The 25,209-nt window shown below is 41.6% G+C and overlaps 1 protein-coding gene across 5 annotated transcripts in view; it reads right to left on the bottom strand.

The window, feature by feature from the left end:
* The window catches only part of FRMPD4 (FERM and PDZ domain containing 4), a 529,221-nt gene that overhangs the window by 185,394 nt on the left and 318,618 nt on the right, over positions 1 to 25,209 (bottom strand). For all 5 annotated transcript variants that reach the window (XM_043896590.1, XM_043896589.1, XM_043896588.1 and 2 more), the window contains one exon: positions 13,716 to 13,832. In XM_043896590.1, coding sequence (XP_043752525.1) covers positions 13,716 to 13,832 — 117 coding nt within the window. The remainder of the gene's footprint in view (positions 1 to 13,715; positions 13,833 to 25,209) is intronic.

The raw sequence follows: 25,209 nt of genomic DNA on the forward strand, positions 1-25,209 counted from the left end.
TCAGCTCAGCATTCTCATTTCTCTGCCTATAAGTTAAATAAGCAAGGTGACAATACATAGCATTGATGTACTCCTTTCCCAATTTTGAACCAGTCCATTGTTCCATGTCTGGGTCTAACTGTTGCTTCTTGACCTGCATACAGGTTTCCCAGGAGACAGGTAAGGGGGTCTGGTATTCCATCTCTTTAAGAATTTTCCGAAGCTTCTTGTGGTCCACACAACAAAAGGGGGTACCATTTTTAATTTGCACAAGAAATGCATAGGTTAAATGAGGCTCTGATTTTTTTTTTTAAGAAGTAGGCAGATCACAAGCCAACAATGAACACATTTTAAAAGTTATTATATGTGCTAAATGTATTTGGACTATAATTCCAAGGCTGCCAAAATACATTTGAACAAATCATGCCACAGTTGCCTGTTTTAGTTATAAAAGAGATCATTGCCTTCCTCCAGTGCCATGCTTTTCCAATGCATTCTACTCCCAAGCCTGTCTTCTTTTCATCTTCCTCCAGAGATGTGGTCAAACCCTCTGCCTACAGGAATTTAAAAGCTTCCTTGACTTTATCCTTTCTTTGCTCCTTTATTATTCAGTTCTATTTCCCAAGCCTTTCTCTCCAGGGTCACCCTCTGACCCTGAAGATCTTCAAACTCACATTCCTAATACTTACTTCAGTCATTTACATAATAGCACTCTGACCAATGACTGAAAAATAAAGCCTTTAAGAAATATATCATTCTAAAGATGGTTCTAGTCTACTAAATATTTAAGCTAGGGAAAAAGAGGCAGAAATAAAGGTGAATAAAAATAGGAGAATAATTGCTTAGCAACATGACAGGGTTTTAACCCAACTCCACAAATTGTGCTGCAGATGTGAAGTCATCTTTAATTTCGACTAATGGTGAAGGGAAAGAGTAAGTATCTTGAATATTTCACAGTATATTGTCCTGTATTTCCCAAGTATTCTATGGCAACCAAGTTACTATGACTACTAGGTCCCATAGGAAAAGAAAAAAGACTGCATGGCCTTCCAAATGCCTTTTTACAAGACAAGTTGAAGATTCTGAGGTTTTACCAAATGTCCTTTATCTGTCCCAGAATGGCATCCAGGATTGTTGTTGGTTAATTGCACAGTCCTGTCCTACTCAGAATGTAACCCACCAGGCTCCTTTGTCCTTGGAATTCTCCAGGCAAGAATACTGGAGTGGATAGCCATTTCTTTCTCCAGGGGATCTTCCTGACCTAGGGATTGAACCCAAGTCTCCTGCATTGCAGGCAGATTCTTTACCGCTGAGCCCCTGGGGAAGCCCACCTGCTAGGATACCACATCATATTTTGTTGTCATGTCTCCTTAGGCCATGACAGCTTAACCACTATATTCTAGATACATAAATCAAAAAGATAGACACTTTATTGTGTAAGATAAACTGGTTAAGAATTTCTGCTTCTTGTAACTCACAAGGTTCCCAGTGGACAGAGTTTTCTAATATAGATTATTTTATAATGAGAAAAATGAGTACCCATGGTGTCCAAATGTTGGCCCAGCATGACACAGCTAGTACTAAGAGCTAGCATTCTAGCACAGGAGGTTTTACTCTTTTATTTCTGTGCTTATGATAATATAACACTTGTTGCTGGAATATACTGCAATCAAACTACCCCAAAAAGGTTTTTTCATTATATCTTGAATATTGGAGCTCATATAAACAGTGGTAAAGAATCTGCCTGCAAATGCAGGAGACGAAAGACACACGTGTTGAATCCATGGGTCAGGAAGATCCCCTGGAGAAGAAATGGTAATCTACTCCACTGTTTTTGCCTGGAAAATTGCATGGACAGAGGAGCCTTGCGGGCTAAAGTCAAAAGGGTTGCAAAGAGTTGAACACCGACTGAGTGCAGACACACACATAAATAGCCACACTCAGATATACTTCACTGATGAGGCCTTGATGAACTTTTAAGGTCTTCTGAGGAAATAATAAGACCAACGTTTGGTATGACATTTCTATATCTATAAATTAAAGAGAGAATTTTCATTCACTGATTTGTATATCAGCATCTTTCCTAACAATGTACTGAGCAAAACCTTTCAGAGAAAAGTCTATTCATCCAACCAATAATGCATTCACCCACCTCCTCAAATAAAAAACAAACAAAAAGGACTTGCCAGTGGTTAAGACTCTGAGCCTCCTCTGCAAGAGGCATGAGTTTGATCCCTTGTTGGGGAACTAAGATTCCACATGCCCCATGGCCAAAAACAACTATCCAACCAATCAGACAAACAAAAAAAAATCTACTCATACAAACACACACGCAAGTACTTATTTAACAAACACTTATTGACCAACTGCTATTGCAAAGACAATACTCCAGACAGTGCAAACCAAGCCCTGTTAATCTCTTTTGCCTGCTGTAGTGGGACAGTCACGCGTCTCCAGAAATTTTTGGATTCAAACCAAATGGTATCAAAGTATTTATGTTCATGAATCCTTGTTTTTTCTTTTTTTGTGGGTTCTAAGTAGAAATATAGGCTTGAAAATATGACAAAGTGAACTTTGAATGTTGAGATAAAAAAGAACCAGTTGAGGAGCCATGAGAAGGAATATTCTTTGAGTTTGGAACAAAAGAAGGGGGATGGTGTCATGGAAGCCAAGGGAACAGCCTAGAACAGAATAAAAATAAACTGGGGACCTTTATATGGGAGCTTTATAAAATTTGAAAAAGATAATGAGTAGAATTTCTTCAAAACATTATGGACAATTAACGTTTTGAAATTACAATGGAGCTGTTTCTCCCTAGACCATTAGTATGAGCAAGTTGCTATGTAATTTTCACCTCCCTAATAATTATTTGTGCTTGCATTCAGCATTCCACTGTGACTGGGCTTCAAGTTGCTGTCAGTTCTTGTCCCTCAAACCCCCTACAGCGAAGGTGTTGGTTGAAAATGTGTGTGTGGGGGGAATCATGAAATGTTGGAAATGAAAATTCTACTTCTTTAGTGGATTTTAACAATGTTATTCCTAGAATACCTTTTAGACATGGGGGACAGAGAAGCCTGACAGGCTATAGTCCTTGGGTCACAAACAGTTGGGCACGAATGAAACAACATAGCACGCATGCAATGAATCTCAGAAGACAATAGACAGAAGGAGAAGAGGGCATCAGAGGATGAGATGGTTGGATGGCATCACCGATGCAATGGACATGAACTTGGGCAAACACCAGGAGATGATGAGGGACGGGGGAAGGCCTGGTGTGCCGCAGTCCATGGGGTTACAAAGAGTTGGACACAACTGGGCGACTGAAAAACAACAACAACAACAATGACTGTCAGAGCTGTACAAGAACTCTTACTGACAAGAGATACATCATGGAGCTTTCTGGCACAAGTAGGAAAAAATGGGGCTCTGGAGTCCTCTTTTAACTCCTTACATGACTCACAATGAAGCCTCAAAAGTCACTTTACCAATGTCTGGCATGGTTCCTTTCATATGAGATTGCAGCCAAGCACATGATGTTCTAGAGCAAGGTTTGGCAAACTATTAAAGCCCATGAGCCAAATCCAGCCCGCCACCAATTTTTGTTAATAAAGTTTTATTGGAACACAAGCATGTCCAATCATTTACACATTTCCCATAGCTTCTTTCACACTACAGTGGCAGAGTTGCATTGTGTTCATTTGAAAGAGAAGCCACATGGTCTCCAAAGCCTAAAATATTTACTATTTGACATTTTACAGAAAAAGCATGCCTATTCTGGAGAAGTAAGAGATGTGGGTTCAATCACTGGGTCAGGAAGATTCCCCTGGAGTAGGAAATCCCAACCCACTCCAGTATTCTTGCCTGGGAAAGCCATGGACAGAGGAGCCTGGTGGGCTACAGTCCACAGGGTCGCAAAGAGACGGACACAACAGAAGTGACATAGCACACACAGCTTGCTGACTTGACCAAGAGAATTAATAGCTGACAGGAGAAGAGTGGGGAAGTATATACCTTAGGGTGACAAAAGCCATCCTGGAAATGGCATGGAGACGGCTTCCTGAGGCAGTCAATAGCTAGCTCCAGGCAAGTTTCCCTCTTTCCTAGGCTGTTACTGAGAAATGCATGAGAAATGAATTTTAAAACACCTCAAGAGAGGTTTGGAGATGAAAACTGAAGGCTAATTAGTTCTGAACAGATGTAGCTTTTTGAGCAACATGAATGATCAAGGAATCCTTGTTTATCCTCTCATTCTCGTGTGATCACCCTGTACTGGTCAGGCATCCCCTTAAACTCAACGTGATGATACATAAGGCATGGGAAAAATAGGGGCACCCAGAATTCACTTTCCTGTTGGTTCCCCTTGCTTGCTCTCAAGTGCGCTCCATTGTGTTCAACTCTTTGTGACTCCATGGATTGTAGCCCAATAGGCTCTTCTATCTATGGAATTTTACAGGCAAGAATACTGGAGTGGGTTGCCATTTCCTACTTCAGGAGACCTTCCCAATCCAAAGATCGAACCCATGTCTCTTATGTTTCCTGCATTGGCAGGCGGATTCTTTACCACTGAGCCGACTGTTGGTTCTCCTTATCAATCAGCAAGCCAAAGGAAGGGAGATTTGGTGGCGTGTGCTCATATCAACAAGTAAAACAAAAACCACTGAGTTCATTTTGTGCATTTACTTCTCTGTTCAGAATGAAATATGTGTACATGTGAAACAGCAATTCCTCATTTGAGTTACCTGCTCTTCTATTTGCATCTAAAACTCACACTGCATAATATATAAATGATTGGGAACACTCATGCTAATGATTGAAAAATTTTGGTTTTTGCTGCTTCCAATGGCATTTAATAGAAAATCAAAGACTTGGACATGTTGACAGAGAGACATAGGAGAAAGGGAAATCCTTTACATTTATGAGCACTTTCATCCTGCTGTTTGAATAAGGGACACGTTTTCACTTTGGAATGGGCACCAAAAATGAAGTAGTCGGCCCTGCATCTTTAGCTGTGTCCTGTAATATTGGATGGGCTTCCCTTGTGGCTCAGCTGGTTAAGAATCCACTTGCAATGCGAGAGACCTGGGTTCGATCCAAGGTTGGGAAGATCCCCTGGAGAAGGGAAAGGCTACCCACTCCAGTATCCTAGCCTGGAGAATTCCATGGAAAGCATAGTCCACAGGGTTGCAAAGAGTCAGGCACGACTGAGCGACCTTCAGTTCACTTTAATATCAGACAAATCTGGCCCGAGCACTTGTCTCATGCATCCCACCTGGGCTGGTGATCTGTTTCACCATAGGTAGTATACATGCTATTCTTTTGAAATATCCCACCCTCGCCTTCTCCCACAGAGTTCAAAAGTCTGTTCTGTATTTCTGTGTCTCTTTTTCTGTTTTGCACATAGGGTTATCGTTACCATCTTTCTAAATTCCATATATATGTGTTAGTATGCTGTAATGTTCTTTATCTTTCTGGCTTCGTGTATGACAAAACCCACTGAAATGTTGTGAAGTAATTAGCCTCCAACTAATAAAAAAAAATTAAAAAAAAAATAAATATAAAAAAAAATAAATAAAATATCGGACAAATCTGAGGGTCTCTCCCAGCCTTCTTCGGTGTACTGCTGTCATTAAATCTGTGCTCCGGCAGTGGGTGAGTGGCACGCCCTGGGGCACAGAGATGGGACACCACTGCTCTGGACTCAGGTTGACCTGAGTGTCCACTAAAAAGCACTGCCATCTCTCAGCCTTGCAACTGAAGAGACTTCCCCAGAAGGTGGCTATTCATAAGAGGGTTTTACTCGGGTTTTGAGAGGAAATGGAGGTCAGGGCCTGGTGGGGAACAGTTGTCTCCTGCCCCCTGGTGGGCCCCAGGAAGGCACTTCTGTCACCAGCCTTCTGCTCCTCCTCTTAGGTAGCAGTGCAGACAGTGATGAAAAGACACCTGCCACTACAGGTGATTCCTTGTTCTCTTAAGTTTAGCCAATTTCCTTGGTCAAATAGCCACATCCCTTACTTGCCATGTGGGACAGGCCAGAGTTTCCTGCCTGGGCCCCAGCCCTAGGTGATGAGATCAAAATTGCTCTCTGCAAGGGCTGGCTCAGCCCAGAAAGTAGGAATACAAAGGCCACTCAGAGGAAGCAAGGGGTGGTAGGCGGCCCCAAGCTACTATTTCAATTACAGGCTGTGATGGAAACCTGGCCATCCAGGTGCTTGTCCTTTGCACAGGCTGCCTGTCCCTGGGATTCCAAACGGGCTCTGTGACCCACCTCATGTATGTCCCCAGGGGCTACATAACAGCACAGGAGAAGAGAGAGCCCACCCTGTCCAGCAGCCAGCCGGCTGTCGACAGCTCTTCCCAAATGCGCGTGTCCCAACTCAGCCGGAATCAAGTAGCCCAAGGGACTTCAAATAATTACATTCCCTTCAGATACCTTGGCCTGCTGGACAAATAAGCAAGTGCATTCGGGACGTGTCCTAGATGATGGCCAGATTAAGTCCACCAGCAAAGTTTCAAAAACTAAACGTGTAGGGAAAATGAAATAACCTCCAATAAAGGAGAAGTCTGCTGAGCACAGTTTGCTGTGCATATGCTAAGGTAGATCTGGAAGGATGGTGTTATTTCAGAGCCTTCCTGTTAAAAGCCCTTCCATCAGCTATGCAAACTTACCTTCCAGCTGGGAGCAGTGATTATTAACTCAGTGGAGAGGTGCTTTGTCAGATTCGAAAGAAAACAAATCTGCTCCAATGAAGGGAATAAACAGCCCCGAATGTTCAGCCTGGGAAGCTTTCGCGTTGACATGACATAATTACCTTTCATTTCGTGTAATGATACTATCACGTTCACTTTGTTCCTGCACTTCCAAGATTATAATATACCTCCCTCCCCTTGAGTGGATGCTTAGAATCCTAAGGAACTCATTTACCTAAATGGCATTTGCTCTTGCAATGAGGCAATTATTTACATTTTATGCAGAACTCATTGTGTGTACTTGGAAGCGAAACATTTTATTTAAGAATTCTTCACCAAAAACACAAAAATGAGGCAAACTGCCTCTTCTGTAATATAATGCTAGCTCTTAATTTAAAACCACACAAAATAACAGAGCAACCCACCTCAAATAGATCTCTCCTATTTCTTTTATAGGCACAACTGTTAATTTCTACAAAGACATTCTACCTTTTATTGCCAGAAACAGAGTAACAATTTGAGCAATCTCTCAGATTCATTTGTCCTCTGTTGAGGGTGTTTTTAAAATGTAAGCTTAATAAAGTAAGAAATTGAAATCTGCTTCAAATATGAAATTGATCAAGGGGTTGAGGGGTGCAACCAAAATATCCATATAGAACTTTATAACTTAACTCTTCTTGACTTATTTTTATTCTTTAAATTTTAGAGAAGGAAAAGTTGAAGGGAATTCATCACACAATAAAAGATTATTGGATTCCTCCACAGAATAACACTAAGACTCTCTTATGAAATCTTGGGGTAAAAATGTAAAAAAAAAAAAAATACAAAGACTAGCCCTAGAACTACCAAAAGTATTGGAAAATAATCAATTGTTTCATCCCTCTTGGGAACATTTGAAGTAGACTAAAGACTAGAGTGTACTCAGAGGCTCCTACTTTAGGATGACCAAAGGTTTTGATGCTGGGAAAAGACTTAAGGCAGGAGGAGATGGTGGATGAGACAGAGGAGATGGTTCGATGGCATCACTAACTCAATGGAGCTTGTTTGAGCAAGCTCTGGGAGATGGTGAAGGACAGGGAAGCTGAGGGTGCTGCAGTCCATGGGATCACAAAGAGTCAGACACGACTGAGAAACTAAACTACAAAGCTGTCTCATTTGTAATTTTCAAGATGACAGAATTCTGTCATGTTGACTTAACTGTCTTATGGTTAATAAAAAAACAGGGATGGGGCACACAAAGTGCTTGTATTTCTTCACATTATTCTTTTCTGGAGATAGAGGAGCCAGAAACACATTTCTCACTGACCACTAAATTGACTGGCAGATAGCAGTGTTGGGCCAAAGCCATACTGGGAAACAAAGTGGAAGTTTCCACATCTCATTACTAATATCCCTATTCAGGTTTCAGAATTGAATTCCTCTGCATTAAGAAGATAGTGACTCGGTTTAATTACCCCCCATGAGAATTGCTGGTTCAATAATAGAACAGTGTGTCTTGTCCAATATGCACACAGGGTTACATTTGCAAACTTAGGGGGGAAAGTGGCCAGAAAACCAGTAGGTCAAAAAAGAAGAAGAAGAAAAAAAAAAGCCTCTTGATTTTAGAACTTGAAAAATGAGGGCATGTGGTTTGGAAATGACCCTCCAGGCTGGTCTCCTACTGCCCAGCCCCCCATCCCTTTCCCCAGACTCCAGTGTGGCTCATCTAAATTATTTGGTGGCAAATGTTTTAATATTTATTTTGCTCATGCTTAAATTTTTTCTTCAGCCTCCAAAAACCAATTTACAAAGCATTTATTTTTGCATTAACTCTACCCACCTCTACAGTTAAATAAGCATATATTGCTTCATTTAATTCAAAAATGGAAAATAAGGAACTCACATTGCTCCCTCATCTTTGACTATGAAACATATTATGTGTCTCTAAAGGGCTTAAAAGAGACACTGCCTGGTTGAGAATAATGGTTGGCCTCTCTGTTAGTGTGAGACCAATGGCAACTGTCTGTGTCTTGACCCCTGGCTCCTAAAGACAGATGGTTTCCTTCTTGGGCCTTCCCCTGTATCTAAAGCATATTCTATTGTTTCATATATCACTTCCACCACATTTTGAGAGCTTGGAAGAAAAGAATACACCTTGCTTATTTTAGTATCTTCATCACTTGCATGTGTGCGTACTAAGTCGCTTCAGTGGTATCCGACTCTTTGCAACCCCATGGACCATAGGCCTCTAGGCTCCTCTGTCTGTGGGATTCTCCAGGGAAGAATGCTAAAGTGGGTTGCCATGCCCTCCTGCAGGGGATTTTCTCGACCCAGGGAATGATTCCGAGTTTCTTATGCCTCCTGTATTGGCAGGCGGCTTCTTGACCACTAGTGCCACATGGGAAGCCCCATCTTCACCACTTAGTGGTGCTCAATATATGTTGGGGGGGACACATGTTAGGTGTAACCAAGGAGTGCTTGTATACATGAGCAGACAATCAGGCTGCCCAGGCAATTTCTAAGGATCCTGAGTAGGGAGGGTATGGCAGAGTACATTGGTGGGGCTGGGGAATCCTAGGGCTATTGACCAAAGCCTAGTATGGATGAAAAGCTAAAAGTACGAAGGTCTTGGAGTCTTGATGATGTGGTGCAAACACTGTTCTGATTAGCCATAGGAGGTGGAGATCCCAGTCCCCATGAACCTCAGCTTCTTCTGCAAGGAGATTCCTTGCAAAATGTGCTTTAACTATCTCGCAGGACAGTTGTCAAGATGAAATGCAATCTTACATCTTCCAAGAATATTCTAAACTTTGGTAGTGTGATATATACAGTTACTTTCTATTATCCAAGTCAGAACAGTCTGAGAACAAAAGGAGATGCCATCAGAAATTATGCCAGAAGAATACCCAGAAACCAGGAACCTCCTGGGCAAACATGGTTGCACAGTAACTGGTCTGTGTCTACCCATCTCGATCTATAGTCCATATCCACTGACATCTATATCTACAACTTTCTCTGTATATCTATAGCCATTTATATCTGTATCAATGTCTACATGATTATCTATACTCCTTAACTATATCCATATCTATTCTCTATTTATATCTACATCAGTATGTGTATCCAACTTCATTCATAATTTATGGATGTTATTATTATAAGAAACATCTCAGAGTACCTCACTTTCCCTAGTTTCTCCCAATTTCTCTGCCGGCCCATTGTTCCCTCTCTTAGCCATTTCCCACCAGGATGCATCCTTTCAAGACTCTTCTCTTGGTAGTTTCTCTCTTCCAACCTGCTTCTCTACCTTTCCCTGTTCTACTGTCTATCTTAATTGTTAATAATAAGAAATTGAGAAAAAAATTTTTTTGCATGTCATGTTTCTTACAAAATGGTGTTCGTACCTCAAAAAAATTATTTCTCTAAGAATATCAACAAAACTTGTCCTTTTTAATCTTCTTGTAGTGTTGGTGGGAATGTAAATTAGTGCAGCCACTATGTAGAACAGTATGGAGGTTCCTAAAAAAACTAAACATAGAGCTAACATATGACCCAGCAACCCCACTACTGGGCATATACCCAGAGAAAACAATAATTCAAAGAGGCACATGTACCCTCAATGTTCACAGCAGTGTTATTTTTCATAGTCAGGACATGGAAGGAACCTAAATGTCCACCAAGAGATGAATGGAAAAAGACATGGTGCATATATATACAATGGGATATTACTCAGCCATAAGAAGGAATGAAATTTGGCCATTTGTAGAGACATGGACTGCCACTCAGAATGCAGTAAGTCAGAAAGAGAAATACAAATATCATACATTAACGCATATATAAGGAATCTAGAAGAATGGTATAGATAATCTTATTTGCAAAGCAGAGATAGACACACAGATGTAGAGAACAAACATATGAACACCAAAGGGGAAAAATGTCTTTAACCCTATGGAATAGTAACTCGTTATAGAAAACACGCTACCCAGCCCTACTGTAAATAACTGAGGATAGAAGAGGAAAGATGAAATTTGAACACATCTTGAACTACTCTGAGCCATATTCTGAAATATTCATAACAATAAAATTATCTCAATTATCTCAATAGAATTAATGATAGTATTAACTCTGAGACTCTAACTTTGAATACTTGAACCCTGGCTCCTCCCATAGCTTGGTCCATCACTTAGAAGTAGTTGTATCTCCATCAAAAACAATTGCCTATCTCTAGGATTCCAAATGATAATGTGAGTTATCATTTAGATCTTAAGGCAAGATAAAAAAAAAGACAGTCCTCTTTCAAAGAGAAAATGTAACAGAGTTGAAAAGTAAATGCAAAGGTGCTAATTACTAATAATAGATTAGTTTTCAAATTGTTCTTTTAACTTCTAAAACTAATGAGTAGTTTGCACTTCATACTGCAAACCAGGCTCCTGGAAACTGTGGTCATTAGAATATCTCTTTGTAAAGGACATCACTCACTAGGTAAGAGAAAAACTCAGAATGATTCTGATTATTTATAAAACTCAGACTATAAAACTCATTAGTGCAAAGAAACAACAAAGACTTTCAAAAGAAATACCATTTTTGACATCTTCAAACAGTATCTTTGAGAAGACTGTGTAAATTTACTCTTCAAGGAAGAAGCTCTGTGGATTTAGACAAGTGGTACTGGTGACTTTGGTTTTAAAACTTGTCGTTCAGTAATCAGTGCAGGCTTCTCTAAAAAAGTTGCTGATCTGCTCCTTCATGTTTCAACAGCTGGCATTAGGCCAGTGTAAATGTTAAATTGACACCTGGGCTGGCGCTTAAAAATGTCAATGACATTGATGGAAATGCATATCTGTAGATCTAGTTGGGGTTCCTAGAAGCTCTGACCAATAGGCCATCATTTGGGTTTGCATCTATCGATCAACTGGCCTCTAATGAACAGGAATCTCAATCCAACCACAGACAAAGAAAAATCCATTTTAATTAGGGAAGAATGAGTTGTACCATCACAAAATTCATAACCCATGTGTTTTTAAAATTACATTTCTTTGGCAGAAATTTTTATTGTTTTGAGTCAATGCATTTAGGCCACCTCAACTGTGCCAATTACATAAATTCATATCCATGTTATGAAATAGATGGCATAATATAATATCAAAAAATATCATCTTTCTACCATTATGAGGGATGCAGGCAAACTGTTGAAATTAGCGAACAACAATCTAGAGTATTAAAAATTCCTGGCCTATCTTCATATCTTCAAGATTCCTGAGAGATTCCTTCACCATCCTATTTAGGAAGGACCCAAGATAACTCGTCTCCCCTGACAACACACACAGGAGATTTTCCAAAGCTACTCGCCAGGAGTCCTAACTTTAATGTGTTGGACTATCCAGAAGAGCAAATACTCAATAGCAATCTTGGCACATGTTTCTGTTTTTATAAAACTGATCCCCTATCTCGCATGGATCCTATATTTGGTAATCAGTCCATTGTCAGCTGGACTGCAACAAACAATGAAGTCTGTGGTGTTGAAACATTTTTTCCCCCTTGGCCTACAACCTCTGTTCACTTCTATTAGGCTAGGGCCAATTATGCTTTGTGATTTCAAATCTTTTTCACTAATTTCTCATAATTAAGAATATTTCACTTAGATTGGAGAAGAAAACAGACTGGCCTCTTGCTGTTATTAGAGGTGCAATATAAGCACTTTTTTCACAAAACTGCAAAAAAACAGAACACTATACCCTCTGTGAAAAACAGTTTGGTTATTCTTGAAAAAAATTGAACATCTAAGTATCACATAATCCAGCAATTCCACTCCCAGGTATATACCCAAAAGAATTAGAAGCAGAGACTCAAACAGATCCTTGTGCACTAACGCTCTTGTGTGCATGCTATGTCTCTTCAGTAGTGACTGACTCTTTGCAACCCTGTGGACTGTAGCCCACCAGGTTCCTCTGTCCATGGGATTCTCCAGGCAAGAATACTGGAGTGGGTTGCCATGCCCTCCTCCAGGTACTAATGTTCACAGTAGCATTATTCACAAGAGCCAAATGATGGAAACAGCTGAAAACATTGCAGACAAATAAGTGGTTAAAAAAATGGGATCTGTCCATACAATTAAATATTGGGTGGGCCAAACACTTCATTTGGGTTTTTCAGTAAGATCCTACACAGAAGCCCGAACTGCTAGCCAACCCAATATTAGTTGGTCTTAAAAGGAATGAAGTTTTAGATATTCTACAACATGAATGTACCTTGAGAACATTATGCACAGTAAAATAAGCCAGATAAAAAAGTACAAATATTGTTATGATTTCACTTATATAAGATACCAGGTACCAGGGGGAGGGGGAATAGGGAATTACTGTTTAATGTGGACAGAAGTTTCTGTTGGGGAAGATGAAAAAGATCTGGAAAATGAAAGTGGTGATAGTTGAAAAATAGTGTGACTATAGTTCATGTCCTTGAATTGTACACCTAGAGGTAGTTAAAATGCTAAATAAAATTTACCATTACGTTATATGTAACATAACCATTATATATAAAACATAAATTAAATAATTGGTATGTAATATATATTTTAGCACAATTAAAAAAAAAAGAACCACAAAATATCCAAAACCATAACCAATGTTAGTGGGAGAAAGTTATAGTACAACCTGTAATGCATGTAATCCTCTCTGATGATTTTTCTAGTAAGAGAAGAACCAGTAACATTCCTGTCTTAACCATTTCAAGAAGGCTTTCCAAATGACACCCCTCCATGTCAAACTTTATTCACTCATCTCAGACAATGAATACAACTGGCCTGAGATTCAATAACACACATTTTTGCTCTGGCCCAGGAGGACCTGCTGCCCTGGGTATTGTCAGCCTGAAACGGCATGAGCCCAAGAACAAAGCAACCTCATGTCACCAGATATGGAAGGCCTAGGCGATCATTTGATTGAGTCACGGCCTCCAAATGCCCAGGAGTCCTCAATTTAAGAATGTTAATTCTATGGAGTCAAGGGTCAAAACAGAGAAGTTCCAAAAGACAAAATTGGCACCGTTCATGAGCATTGTGTTCAACTTACTTGATGAAGCAGTCTCGGCCATCCCGGTTTGCCGTCATCTCCCATCCATAGGGTGGTACCTGGTTCAAGCCCCAGGTTCCCGAGGGAGGTGGCCAGCCTGAAGACTTCGTCCTGTGGCTGGAGGGGAAAAAAAATCATTACACCAGGCTCCTGGAAATTTCTTCTCTGACAAATTCCACAAGGGGCACAGGACTTGCTCCTCTCAACTGTGGGCTGTATACTCAGCTGACTACATGAACGATTGGGACGTTTTTAGGTCATGTACTGGCCTCACAATCTGTCTTTATAGTATCTTGTTAGCTTTTCAAAGCAGCCTTACGTATACACATCTTGTTTTACAAGATGAGGAAACGATGAATAGTTCGCAAAGATTAAGCAACTCTCCTGAAGACACACAAGCCAATTTTGAACGTTCACACTTACTATGACACTAGGCACTCCTGGGACCACATATTACGACGGCCTGGCAAAGAAACAGTTATCACAACACAATATAAATGCACACATGAAAATAAATTCCTATTTTTATACATCTGAAACAAATAACTCCAAGCCTCAGTTTTCTGAACTCTGACTAAACTACAAAATTTCCACTTATAGCTACACTCCAGTCAAGGTGAGTCAGAAAACCTTAGACAAACTCTCCATTTATGTTACAGTGAAAATACACACATTAGCTTTTACATTTTCTAGTTCACACCTTAAATGTGACTCAACAGCAAAATGAAAGCGTAGGTTAAAGAAAATTTTCTAGAAGCCTGTCTTTCCAAGAGCAAGAGGAACACGGACGTGACTCCATATCACAAGCAGCTGCGATGAACAGCATTGCTCGATGACAATTGCTAACCAGAGGCCTAGGATCCAGTTTCTGCAGCATCACTGAATTCTGCCCAGAACCTGCAGGAATTCCATTGTTCTCTCAGGAACATGGGAGACTCCTTTAGAGCCCAACCATGGGAAGGAATTACATGATGTCATCTTAGGATGTCACCCAACATCCTTCACCATTTGTCCTGTCTCTAGGTGATATTTCTCACTCTAGATAGCTTACTAGATCTTCTAGGTGGTTGCAAATTATAGATGGGAACAAAGTATGTATGTGTGTTAGAGGTTGGGTAAGAACACCTCCAGAGTCTCACAGTTAGTGTCTCAATAGTGAACCTGGAGTCCTTCATAATTAGAAAGAATCGCCCCCTCCCCTTGCACAATGTATAACATGCACAACTTGCACAACCATCTATGGCAAGCCTCTCACAGTAAATATCCAAATCAGAGGCGTCAACCTGCCTGTAAGGAGGGGACAATTTTCACAGGATGCAGGGTAACTCAGTTCCACCCTACTCCCACCCCATCCACACATTTGGCCCTGACCCAATGCTCTTCCCCAAGGGAAACCAGCCCATTTCCGGAAAGGTTTCTGAAGAGGAACTAGCTTGCAGAATTTTAACCACCTCGATTGCCTTTCTTTAACTTCCTTTTCAGTTTTCCCACATCTTCCATAAAGTGTGGGGAGCAAAAGAGTTCACAAATTGAACACAGAGCCCACCATAGGGCTAATTCCCACCTGGGGACGATTACAAGAACAGACAAGCCAAGTTTCTGTCCTTCTCTGCACAAGCCAGCAGGGGCAATATCCTCTGGTGGTTTTTGAAGCCTGAACTGCTTGCCAGCCGTGAGAACTCATGGAGCCCCCCTCCCCTCCACCTCCAACCCCCCACCCCCACTCAACAAGGTGCTAAAATAAGTCCACCAATTTCTCCAGAGCACTAGAGGTCTTATTTGGAACAAGCCCTTCAAGGTATGAACAGAGTATATTCTGTTGTTAAAACCTCTTGCAAAAGTACAATAGGAGACGACGCATGGAATATTCTTTTAAGTGAAAGGAGAGAATGCAACAATTTATTCTGGATTACTAAACTATAGCTTGTATCAGAATCTTCATCTTTCCCAGAGGGAGAAAACTTATTAAAAAACAAAAACTGTTTTTTCTTCTCTCATTCTCTTTTTTTCCCGCAAACTCTAAATCACTAACAAAAATACACTGGCTTCCTAATATAATTTACATGTAAAGTACAGGATTGTAGTAATAGGCTAGAAGGAGACTGAATTTTACTATAAACAACATTCTGTCAAATAAGGTATGTTCAGTTCAGTTCAGTTCAGACTCTCAGTCGTGTCCGACTCTTTGCGACCCCATGGACTGCAGCACGCCAGGCTTCCCTGTCCATCACCAACTCCCAGAGTCTACCCAAACCCATGTTCATCGAGTCAGTGATGCCATCCAACCATCTTATCCTCTGTCATCCCCTTCTCCTCCTGCCCTCAATCTTTCCCATCATCAGGGTCTTTTCAAATGACTCAGCTCTTCACATCAGGTGGCCAAAGTATTGGAGTTTCAGCTTCAACATCAATCCTTCCAATGAACACTCAGGACTGATCTCCTTTAGGATGGACTGGTTGGATCTCCTTGCAGTCCAAGGGACTCTCAAGAGTCTTCTCCAACACCACAGTTCAGAAGCATCAATTCTTCAGTGCTCAGCTTTCTTTATAGTCCAACTCTCACACCCATACATGACCACTGGAAAAACCATAGCCTTGACTAGATGGACCTTTGTTAGCAAAGTAATGTCGCTGCTTTTTAATATGCTATCTAGGTTGGTCATAACTTTCCTTTCAAGGAGTAAGTGTCTTTTAATTTCATGGCTGCAGTCACCATCTGCAGTGATTTTGGAGCCCAGAAAAATAGTCAGCCACTGTCTCCTACAATATCTCTTCTCTGAATGAGGCCTTACTTTTCTGATACAAAGACCTAATAGCTTCAAAGGTTCTCCTGACTCCCTCTGTGGAGGCTAATTGTCCTGTAAGAAGGAACCATGTGGTTCTGCTCAGCTGCTGGCATGGAGGCAGACCCCATCCAGCTTATTTGCAAGGACTCCTCCAGCCAGATTTAGTGACTGAAAAACACAGGGCACCCAGTTAAATGTGAATTTCACACAAACATCAATTTTTTAGCATCAGTGGATCTCATATAATATTTGCAGTATATTTACACTAAAAAGTTACATTCATCATTTATCTGAAATTCAGATTTAACTGGGTATCCCATATTTTATCTGAAAACCCTACTCCAGCCCTTCAAATCAATGAACACCCAGATTCTCTGAGAATATCAAAGAGGCTAAAATATCATGGTCAAGAATCTTTCTGATTGAACTTGACCTTAGCAGCAGGACTGAATACTGAGTAGGCTCTAAAAATTATGATTCAGCAGGTCTGAATTGCGAACAGGAATCCATGAGTGAGTGTTGAAACTAGTTCCGATGGTTCTTATCTTCAGGTAGAGTTGCTAGTGCTAAGTGCTAAGTTGTTTCAGTCATGTCCCACTGTTTGTGACCTTATAGACCATAGCCCACCAGGCTCCTCTGTCCAAGGCATTCTCCAGGCAAGAATACTGGAGTGGGATGCCATTTCCTCCTCCAGGAGATCTTCCCAACCCAGGAACTGAACCTACGTCTCTGGTGTCTCCTGCATTGGCAGGCTGGTTCTCTACCACTAGCACCAAACAAAATAAGCTGAAGCTCCAATAATCTGGCCACCTGATGCAAACAGCTGATTCACTGAAAAAGACCCTGATGCCAGGAAAGATTGAAGGCCCAAGGAGAAGAGGGTAACAGAGGATGAGATGGTTGGATGGGATCACTGACGCAATGGACATGAACTTGGGCAAACTCTGCGAGGTGGTGAGGTAGAAGGAGGCCTGGTGTGCTGCAGTCCATGGGGTTGTAAAGAGTCAGACACGACCTAGTGACTAAAAAACAACAAAGCAGAAATACCCACTTAAATAGAATTTCAAATAGAAATTGAATAGTTTTTAGTATAAGTACATCCCATGCAACATTTGGGACACAGTTATATTAAAAGATAATTACTTCGCATTTATTGAAAATTCAAATTGAACTGGGATTCGATGTTTTACCTGGCAAGAATGAAGTTTGGGAAATACTTACTTGACTAGTTGCTACTATTCAAAGTTTGGGCTGAAGTCCGTCAGCATGAGTTTCTCCTGGGTGTTTGTGTGAATCGTAAAATCTGCATTTTTATCAGCAGCCCTAGGTGATTCACATGCCCACTCAAGTTTGGTAAGTGCCACTTATATCAGGCAAGTTTGGGAAGGCTTGCTACACACAGAACAACATGAGGGAAACTGTAAACGTCACATGCCTGGACCAATGCCAAGATATTGGAGAAATCTTGATATTGGAGAAATCGGTATTTCATATGCCAAGATGGCCGCTATGACCCAAGGTAATTCTACCATTTTTTATTTTGCTCAGTAGACACAGGAGAGGCAGGGTGTGGTGGTCAAGAGAATGTAAACAGGAGCAGCACATTCACTGGTCTGAGGACCAGCAATAGCAGCAGCATCACCCATGAATTTCTTTGAAATGCAATTCCTTGGGCAGGATCCAAGATCTACTAAACCCCATAGTCTGGGGCTGGGTCTGACTCAGCAATTTCTGTTGAACCAGCCTCCAGGCAATGCTGGTGCCCACTTCAGTTTAAGAACCACTGAGTTACAATCACACTTTCTTCAATCCAGGCTCTGACATTTGCCATAATTTCAAGTTATTCAACCTCTCTAAACCCCTAATCCCAGCCCCTCCTATATAAAATGGCAGTAATAGGACCATATCGTGGGGTCACAAATGCATTCTATAAGGCTTTCAGTATGCTGCCTGGCACGTATTATAGGACGTGCTATAAATCTTTGCTAAATAAATTTCTACCTAACCCTCAGAACAGCAGAAGAGTGAAAGGCTCTGCCTGGCAAGAACAGGGTAGGAAGGACCTGACACTAACCAGTTATACCGTCCTCTGAGGTCAGAAGTGAATGAGTTCAATAGAGCTAGAAAAAAATATCAGAAAGGATTTTTTGTTTAAACCAGGAATCATGTGTGTGTATGTGGATTCATGGTGCTGAGGGTCAATTTCCACTTGGCTCAGGCCAGGCCTTGAGATTCCTTACAACTCTGATGTTCTGTGACTTCAACCTAAGAGCAGGGCTGTGTGAACCACTTTCAAACACTTAGCTCAGCCGTAAAAATAGCGACCTACATTGTCAGGGCTATTTAAATCACCCCAGAAACTTCCAGCAACTGACTGAACTGGTTTGCAACTTTATGTTATATTTGCAACAGATTGAAACTGTCCAGGACAAAAAAGACCTTCATATTTCATAAGAAGTCAGAGCAGCTATGATGAGTATAGACAAAGCTGTAGAACTATTTATGATGAGACCATGGTTGGAAGCAACCCATGGTCACTTCCTGGGTGCATGCCACTAAACCCTGGACCAAATCTTGATGGCAAATCTCCTCTGGGAGTAGGCAGTTTCTTAGCAAGCACCTGCAGAAACACACCTCAGTATCAGAAAAAGGCACACCATAGGGGAGAGGGGATGGGTGTCTTGTTCCCAAATTCCAAATCAGATATATTCAAATTCTGCCACTTACTAGCTTTGTGACTCTGGACTCTTGATTCTTTGCATCTTAATTTCTTCACCTGTAAAACAGAAATGGTCTCCCACAATGTTCCCCTTAACTAAGGGAGGGGGGAGTTCCCTCGGGTATCTAGTGGGTAGAGGCCGAGGACACTGCTCAAAATCCTACGAGGCACAGGATCAGGATGGCCCCATCACAAAGAATGAACCAGCCCAAATGACAAGAGTGCCCTGTACTTGCCAAACATAAACAAAGTGATGAAGATACAGTTCTTAGCATGGTATTTGACATAGGCAAGTGTTCAACATACTTTAGTGGGGAAAAAAAGCCTTTTCAGTGTTTCCACGAAAAGCTGAATTATGATAAGCAGAATGGATCTTTACATCAGAGAGAATCTAGCTTTACATCAGAATTCACACGGCCACTTAATAGCTTTATGGCCTTGGGTGAATTACTTGGCCTTTCAGGTCTTCCAAGTGAAACGGAAGTAATGATATCCAGTTCACAGCGATGTTATCCTGATAGATGAGATACAAAAAGCCCTGCAGAGCCGGCCTCATTTAGAACAGTCTCATCAAAGGGTAAGTAGTGTTCTAGGAGGTAGTCATGATAGTAACGGAAATAACTTTTGTATTTGACAGGAGTTTAAATAGTACTTGTATATACATAATTACTTTAGATACTCACAAGCCTGTCTCAGCATGCATCAACAGAATACCTGCCAAAGCATTAGTGTTTCCATTTTAAAGAGGAAGAAACTGAGGTACAGAGAGAAGGTAAGACTTGCCCAATGTTTGATGGAGGCACCGGTTTTCTTCACTGGACTGAAACAGACCTGGCGATCTTGTTGGGAGACCGTGTGTTGTGTTTTATGTAGAAATGTACTAGGGATGGAAATAGACAGAGGAGGGCAGAGGCCACCCAAACTCAACTAATACAGTGAGTGTCCAGGAGTGAACCCTGAGGCTTCCCGATCAAATTCTCTCTTACGCAAACTATGCCATAATTAAGTGTAACTTCAACTCAGCTGGGCATCCCTGGTAGCTCACATGGTAATGAATCTGCCTGCAAAGCAGGAGACCTGAGTTCGATCCCTGGGTTGGGAAGATCCCCTGGAGAAGGGAATGGCTACCCACTCCAGTATTCTTGCCTGGAGAATCCCATGGACAGAGGAGCCTGGTGGGCTATAGTCCATGGGGTCACAAAGAGTCAGACACGACTAAGCGACTAACACTCAACTCATGTGCTTCCTCATATACCTGGTAATACTTAGAATCAGTGGCTAGGATGAAGCTGTATCCTTTGAACCTGATGTAGAGAAATGAATTTCAATGCTCATTTCAGATATGAGATAACCTAAGCTACAGCTATTCAGTTATTCATCCCTGACACAGAATGACTCTATGCAAATCCAATAAAACAAAACGTGACCCAGAATTTAATTTGGGTCCTCATCTCTTTGGACTCAGGAAGATAATTTTCAGAATAACTCAAGTTATAGAGTGCTAAATATGGTATTATAAGACTTAAAGCTCTTCGTCATTTATTTTGGTGGCAGGGTATCCAAAAAAATGACAGAATTCCTAATTTCACAAAGCATGCAAGCAGATGACCTTCAAGGCTGACGAGTAATGTGGGTTAAGGTAAAGGAAGCAGAGGGGGAGTGAGAAGAATGAACGAAAGATGATTCTACATGAATTTACAAAGTCCCCAAATTACAAAGTTCCCAAATTCACAAATCCCACATGGGAATCCCAGTTCAATGTGAACTGCATTTATAAAGGGCTTCCCAGGTGGTGATAGTGGTAAAGAACCTGCCTGCCAAGAGACAGAGGTTTGATCCCTGGGTAGGGAAGCTCCCCTGGAGGAGGGCATGGCAACCCATTACAGTATCCTTGCTGGAGCATCCCATGGACCAAGGAGCCTTGTGGGTTACAGTCCATAGGGTCGCAAAGAGTTGGACACGACTGAAGCGACTTGGTATGCACACGTACTCATAAAGGAACACAAGGTACGTGATGCTCCTGGCCCAGAATCTTATGCATTAAAACCACAGCTCCCAGTAACTTTCCTACTGGTCCAGTGGTTAAGACTCCATGCTTCCAATGCAGGGTGCATGGTTCAAAGCAGGGTTCAATCCCTGGTCAGGGAACTAAAATCCCACATACCATGCAACGTGGCCAAAACAAACAAAAAACACCATAGCTCCCTGTCTGCAGGCAGCTAGAGTGAAAGTTGGGGAAGGGGAGAGGTAAGTAACACATATAACAAATGCTGAGTACCTAGTATGTACCACGAGTTGTTTCAGGTGCTTGGAATACATAGTGAACAAAATAGATAGTGAAAGCCAGACTCATTAATACAGAAAATAAACAGCCCCAATCACCTGACAGAGATCTGTTTTTCTACCCTAGTATTCCACTAGGACTATGTCTAAGACTATGCTGCAAATTTTAAACTAACTCACCTACATTCCCTGAATACACGTTTCCCAGGTTCACATTTCCACGTCTTAGTTCATGCTAAACATTCTTCTTCCCTCACTCAATCTCTCTAACCTCTCCCTATCTGTCCCAAATAGATGCCTTCTTCAAATGCCTAGGGAATGAACAACTGCAGAAAGTAGGCCCCGAATCCCTTGCCCTGAAATCATGACCTCGCATCTCTTGACTCATGGGAAGCCACTGTTTACACAACTGAGGTACCATCTACCTTGTCTAATTACCAATAATGATGTGAATACATGTCTTCCTAGATCATTAGCTCTTCAGAGTTAATACGATTTTGAAAACTTCCACCTGGTGCACTTAGTTGGCGCTCAATAAACACTTATTTCTTAATACAGTCATTGCAACTTCACCTCTTCTCATTAGCCTTACCACCTTGAATTGGAATTTTCTCAGAACAGTCTGCCAAATCCCTTGGCCAGTTGTGATTTCCTTAAGACAGGGGTGTGTCTCCTTCATGTTTAGGTCCCTGGAATCTACACTGAACTTAGTAATGGTAGATGTGCAACCTATATTGTTTGTAAACAGACTTGTCTTGCTACATTTGGTTTACTGTGTGTATTAGTCACTCACTCGTGTCCAACTCTGCGGCTCCATAAACTGTAGCCCACCAGGCTCCTCTGTCCATGGAATTCTCCAGGTAAGAATACTGGAGTGGGTTGCCTGTAGACTTGGTTTACTAAGGGCCACAAATTGTGGTATGGAAATAGTCATTTTATCATTGCTTTGGAGGGGAAACATAAATGCATGGAAGCAATAATATAACTTATTGGTGTAACCTTCTGTGCTTGAATGGCAGTGGGCGTGAGATTTATGTCTCTGCAGAGAAAATGTATAGACATAGGACCTTATAGGATATGCCTCTGAATTCAGCATTGGCTGATAAGCCCACACTCTACGTGACTGGAACCAAAATCACACTTTTTAAAAATAAGTTTTTAGAAATTAAATTATTAATTTTTGCCTGTTGGGTCTTAGTTGGGGCACATGGGCTTAGTGGTTGTCCCGTGGCATGTGGAAACTGGTCAATGACCAGGGATTGAACCTGCGTCCCCCGCATTGGAAGGCAGATTCTTAATCACTGGATCACCAGGGAAGTCCCATCACAATCACTTTTTGCATCAGCACTGAGTGCAGAATTGCACATTGAAACTGATTTATAACACCATTAGTGTGAACAAACGAATGAATGAATAAATGAATGAACACCACTCAAACTCTGGGGCATCCTCCGAAAGGAGTCACGTGACAGTGACTAGGCAGGTCCAGAATTTCTACAGATGCTGTAGCCACGAAGGCAACACCAGGCTCTGTAGGAACTTGCTGCCTTGGCATTCCTCAGAGTCTCCTGCTTTGTGCAGACAAAACTGCAATTCAGACTCTCCAGATCAAAATCAAAGGGCTTAAATTTAAGCCTCGTTACTGCTACGTGTTAAAACCTCGATCGGTGTCCTTGAAAGAAGGTTGTTTTCATTTTTCTAGGTCAAGTTTCGCTTAGTTGGAAATGACTCTTCACTGAGGACAAGTTCCGAAGCGCTACCAAAATGTTTCTTCCATCACCTGCTCATTTTGCGAATGTGGAGTCCGACAGTCATCCTTGTACACGTCACCTAGAGGAGTGGTCCTCAGGAGGGGCGATGGTGTCCCCCAGTGGACATTTGCCATTGATGGAGACATTTTTTGGTCCTTGCAGTGGGTGGTGGTGGTGTCCTACTGGCATCTACTGGGTGGAGGCCAAGGATGTCACTACACATCCCACAGTGCACAGGATGGTCACACAAAAAGGAAAACAATGATCCGGCCTCAAGTAGCAACGGTGCGGAGGAGGAGAAACAATGACCTAGGTTCATCAACCTTCTTTATCTTATTGTGCAACACTGGGTTTCGCCCCTCCCCTTCTGCTACTTTCTTCACGCCCTGTCTCTGTTTTAATTTGTAAAATGTTTACTTGAACCAATAGACAGAGGGACATTTCAGCCCCAAATTCTTTCAGCATCTCTCTTAAGAAAAAGGATATTCTGCTTTAAAACGGCAATATACAGTGCCTGGCAATGGTAATATTGCACCTGATACTGTCTGTGAGTTGAGCTGACACATGTGTTTAGTTAGAGTCTTTTGGGCAAGGACCATAAATATAGGCAGCTAGGACAGTGCCCCCAAAGACTCCTGGATTTTTCAAAGGGCAGAGTTGAAGATGGAACATAAATTAATAACCCAACAATTGTCCTAGAATTGAAGATGAGGAAATGGGTCAGTCAGGGATGAGAGGCCTCAATCTCTGGTTATTAGGGCAGGTTGGGCAAGGAGGACCTGCACAGGCAAATAGCAGGCGCCAAAACAGGGGTTTGGAATCAAAAGTCCCTCACAGATATCTCGATATGCCAGGGGACTGGGCACAGCCAGACTAAGTTGTTCACACTTGCTGGAGAATGAGAGACACTCATCTGTCCCTTTGTCCTTCCTCTTCCAAGAAAAGATCTGAGCGGGCAAAGGAATCTCTTGAAAAAACAGGACAGCTGGGTTTAGCTGATGGCCCGACTGAGTGGACAAACAGTGCGTTGTACAGCCAAGCCTGAGAGACCGGTGAGGTCAATCAGCAAACATCCACTGATGTTTGGATCGATGCCTTGCTGCAAGGTTTTGGGGTTGGCTTTGCATCTGATGTCACAACCCTAGAGCACAGATCTTACTCTCTGGGCTAGAACACAGTCTGACCACTCTGTCTCTCTTTCAAGCACCAAGTGCCTCATGATGCTACATTCATTTATTCAATTAATCATTCAAAAGCTGTTTTTGAGGGCTTTTCTGCACAGCTAGAGCCATAACAAGCAGATAAGGGAGGCTACCATTGACGAGGAAGGCAGGCATCACGGTGCACCCTACCTAGGCATGGTTGAGGCCTTGAGCCCTGAGTGTTTATTCATGCTTCTGAGATATGAGTTCCATGTTAGGAAATTCAGGCATCAGGAGACAGGGAAGTCTACCTTACTCTGTTCCATTTAGACCTCAGGGGCAACTATTTGCTCCACACTGACAATTAAATACACTTCCTGTTTCATCTCAGACCCACTCTTTCACTCTGAGCTAGAATATGGAAACTGAGCATGCTCTCCAGACCCAGCAAATGTCTCATGTCTAAGAACTGAATGATCATCACAGGAGGAATGAAAGCCATTGGCTGCCCCTTACCAAATGGCCTAATTTAATTTTCAAATGTGTTGTGGAAACACTTTTGCAAACACTCATCATTTTGAGAGGCAGCATTCATGTTCATATCTGACTTATTCATAGATGATTCATGACCTAATAAAGCTACTCAGTAAGCTCAACCAAGTCCAACTGGCTTCCCAGGGAGCTTTTTCATGAAATATATACAAAAAAAATTCAGACACCTTCTGAGTTACCTCTTCATTCTGAACATTATATTTGTGCTATTTGTCGAGGAATGCAGAAATATTCAGATCATTTAAAAATTTTTATGGATGA

This window comes from Cervus elaphus, chromosome X (genome assembly GCF_910594005.1).
Source record: "Cervus elaphus chromosome X, mCerEla1.1, whole genome shotgun sequence".
Classification (NCBI taxonomy): domain Eukaryota; kingdom Metazoa; phylum Chordata; class Mammalia; order Artiodactyla; family Cervidae; genus Cervus; species Cervus elaphus.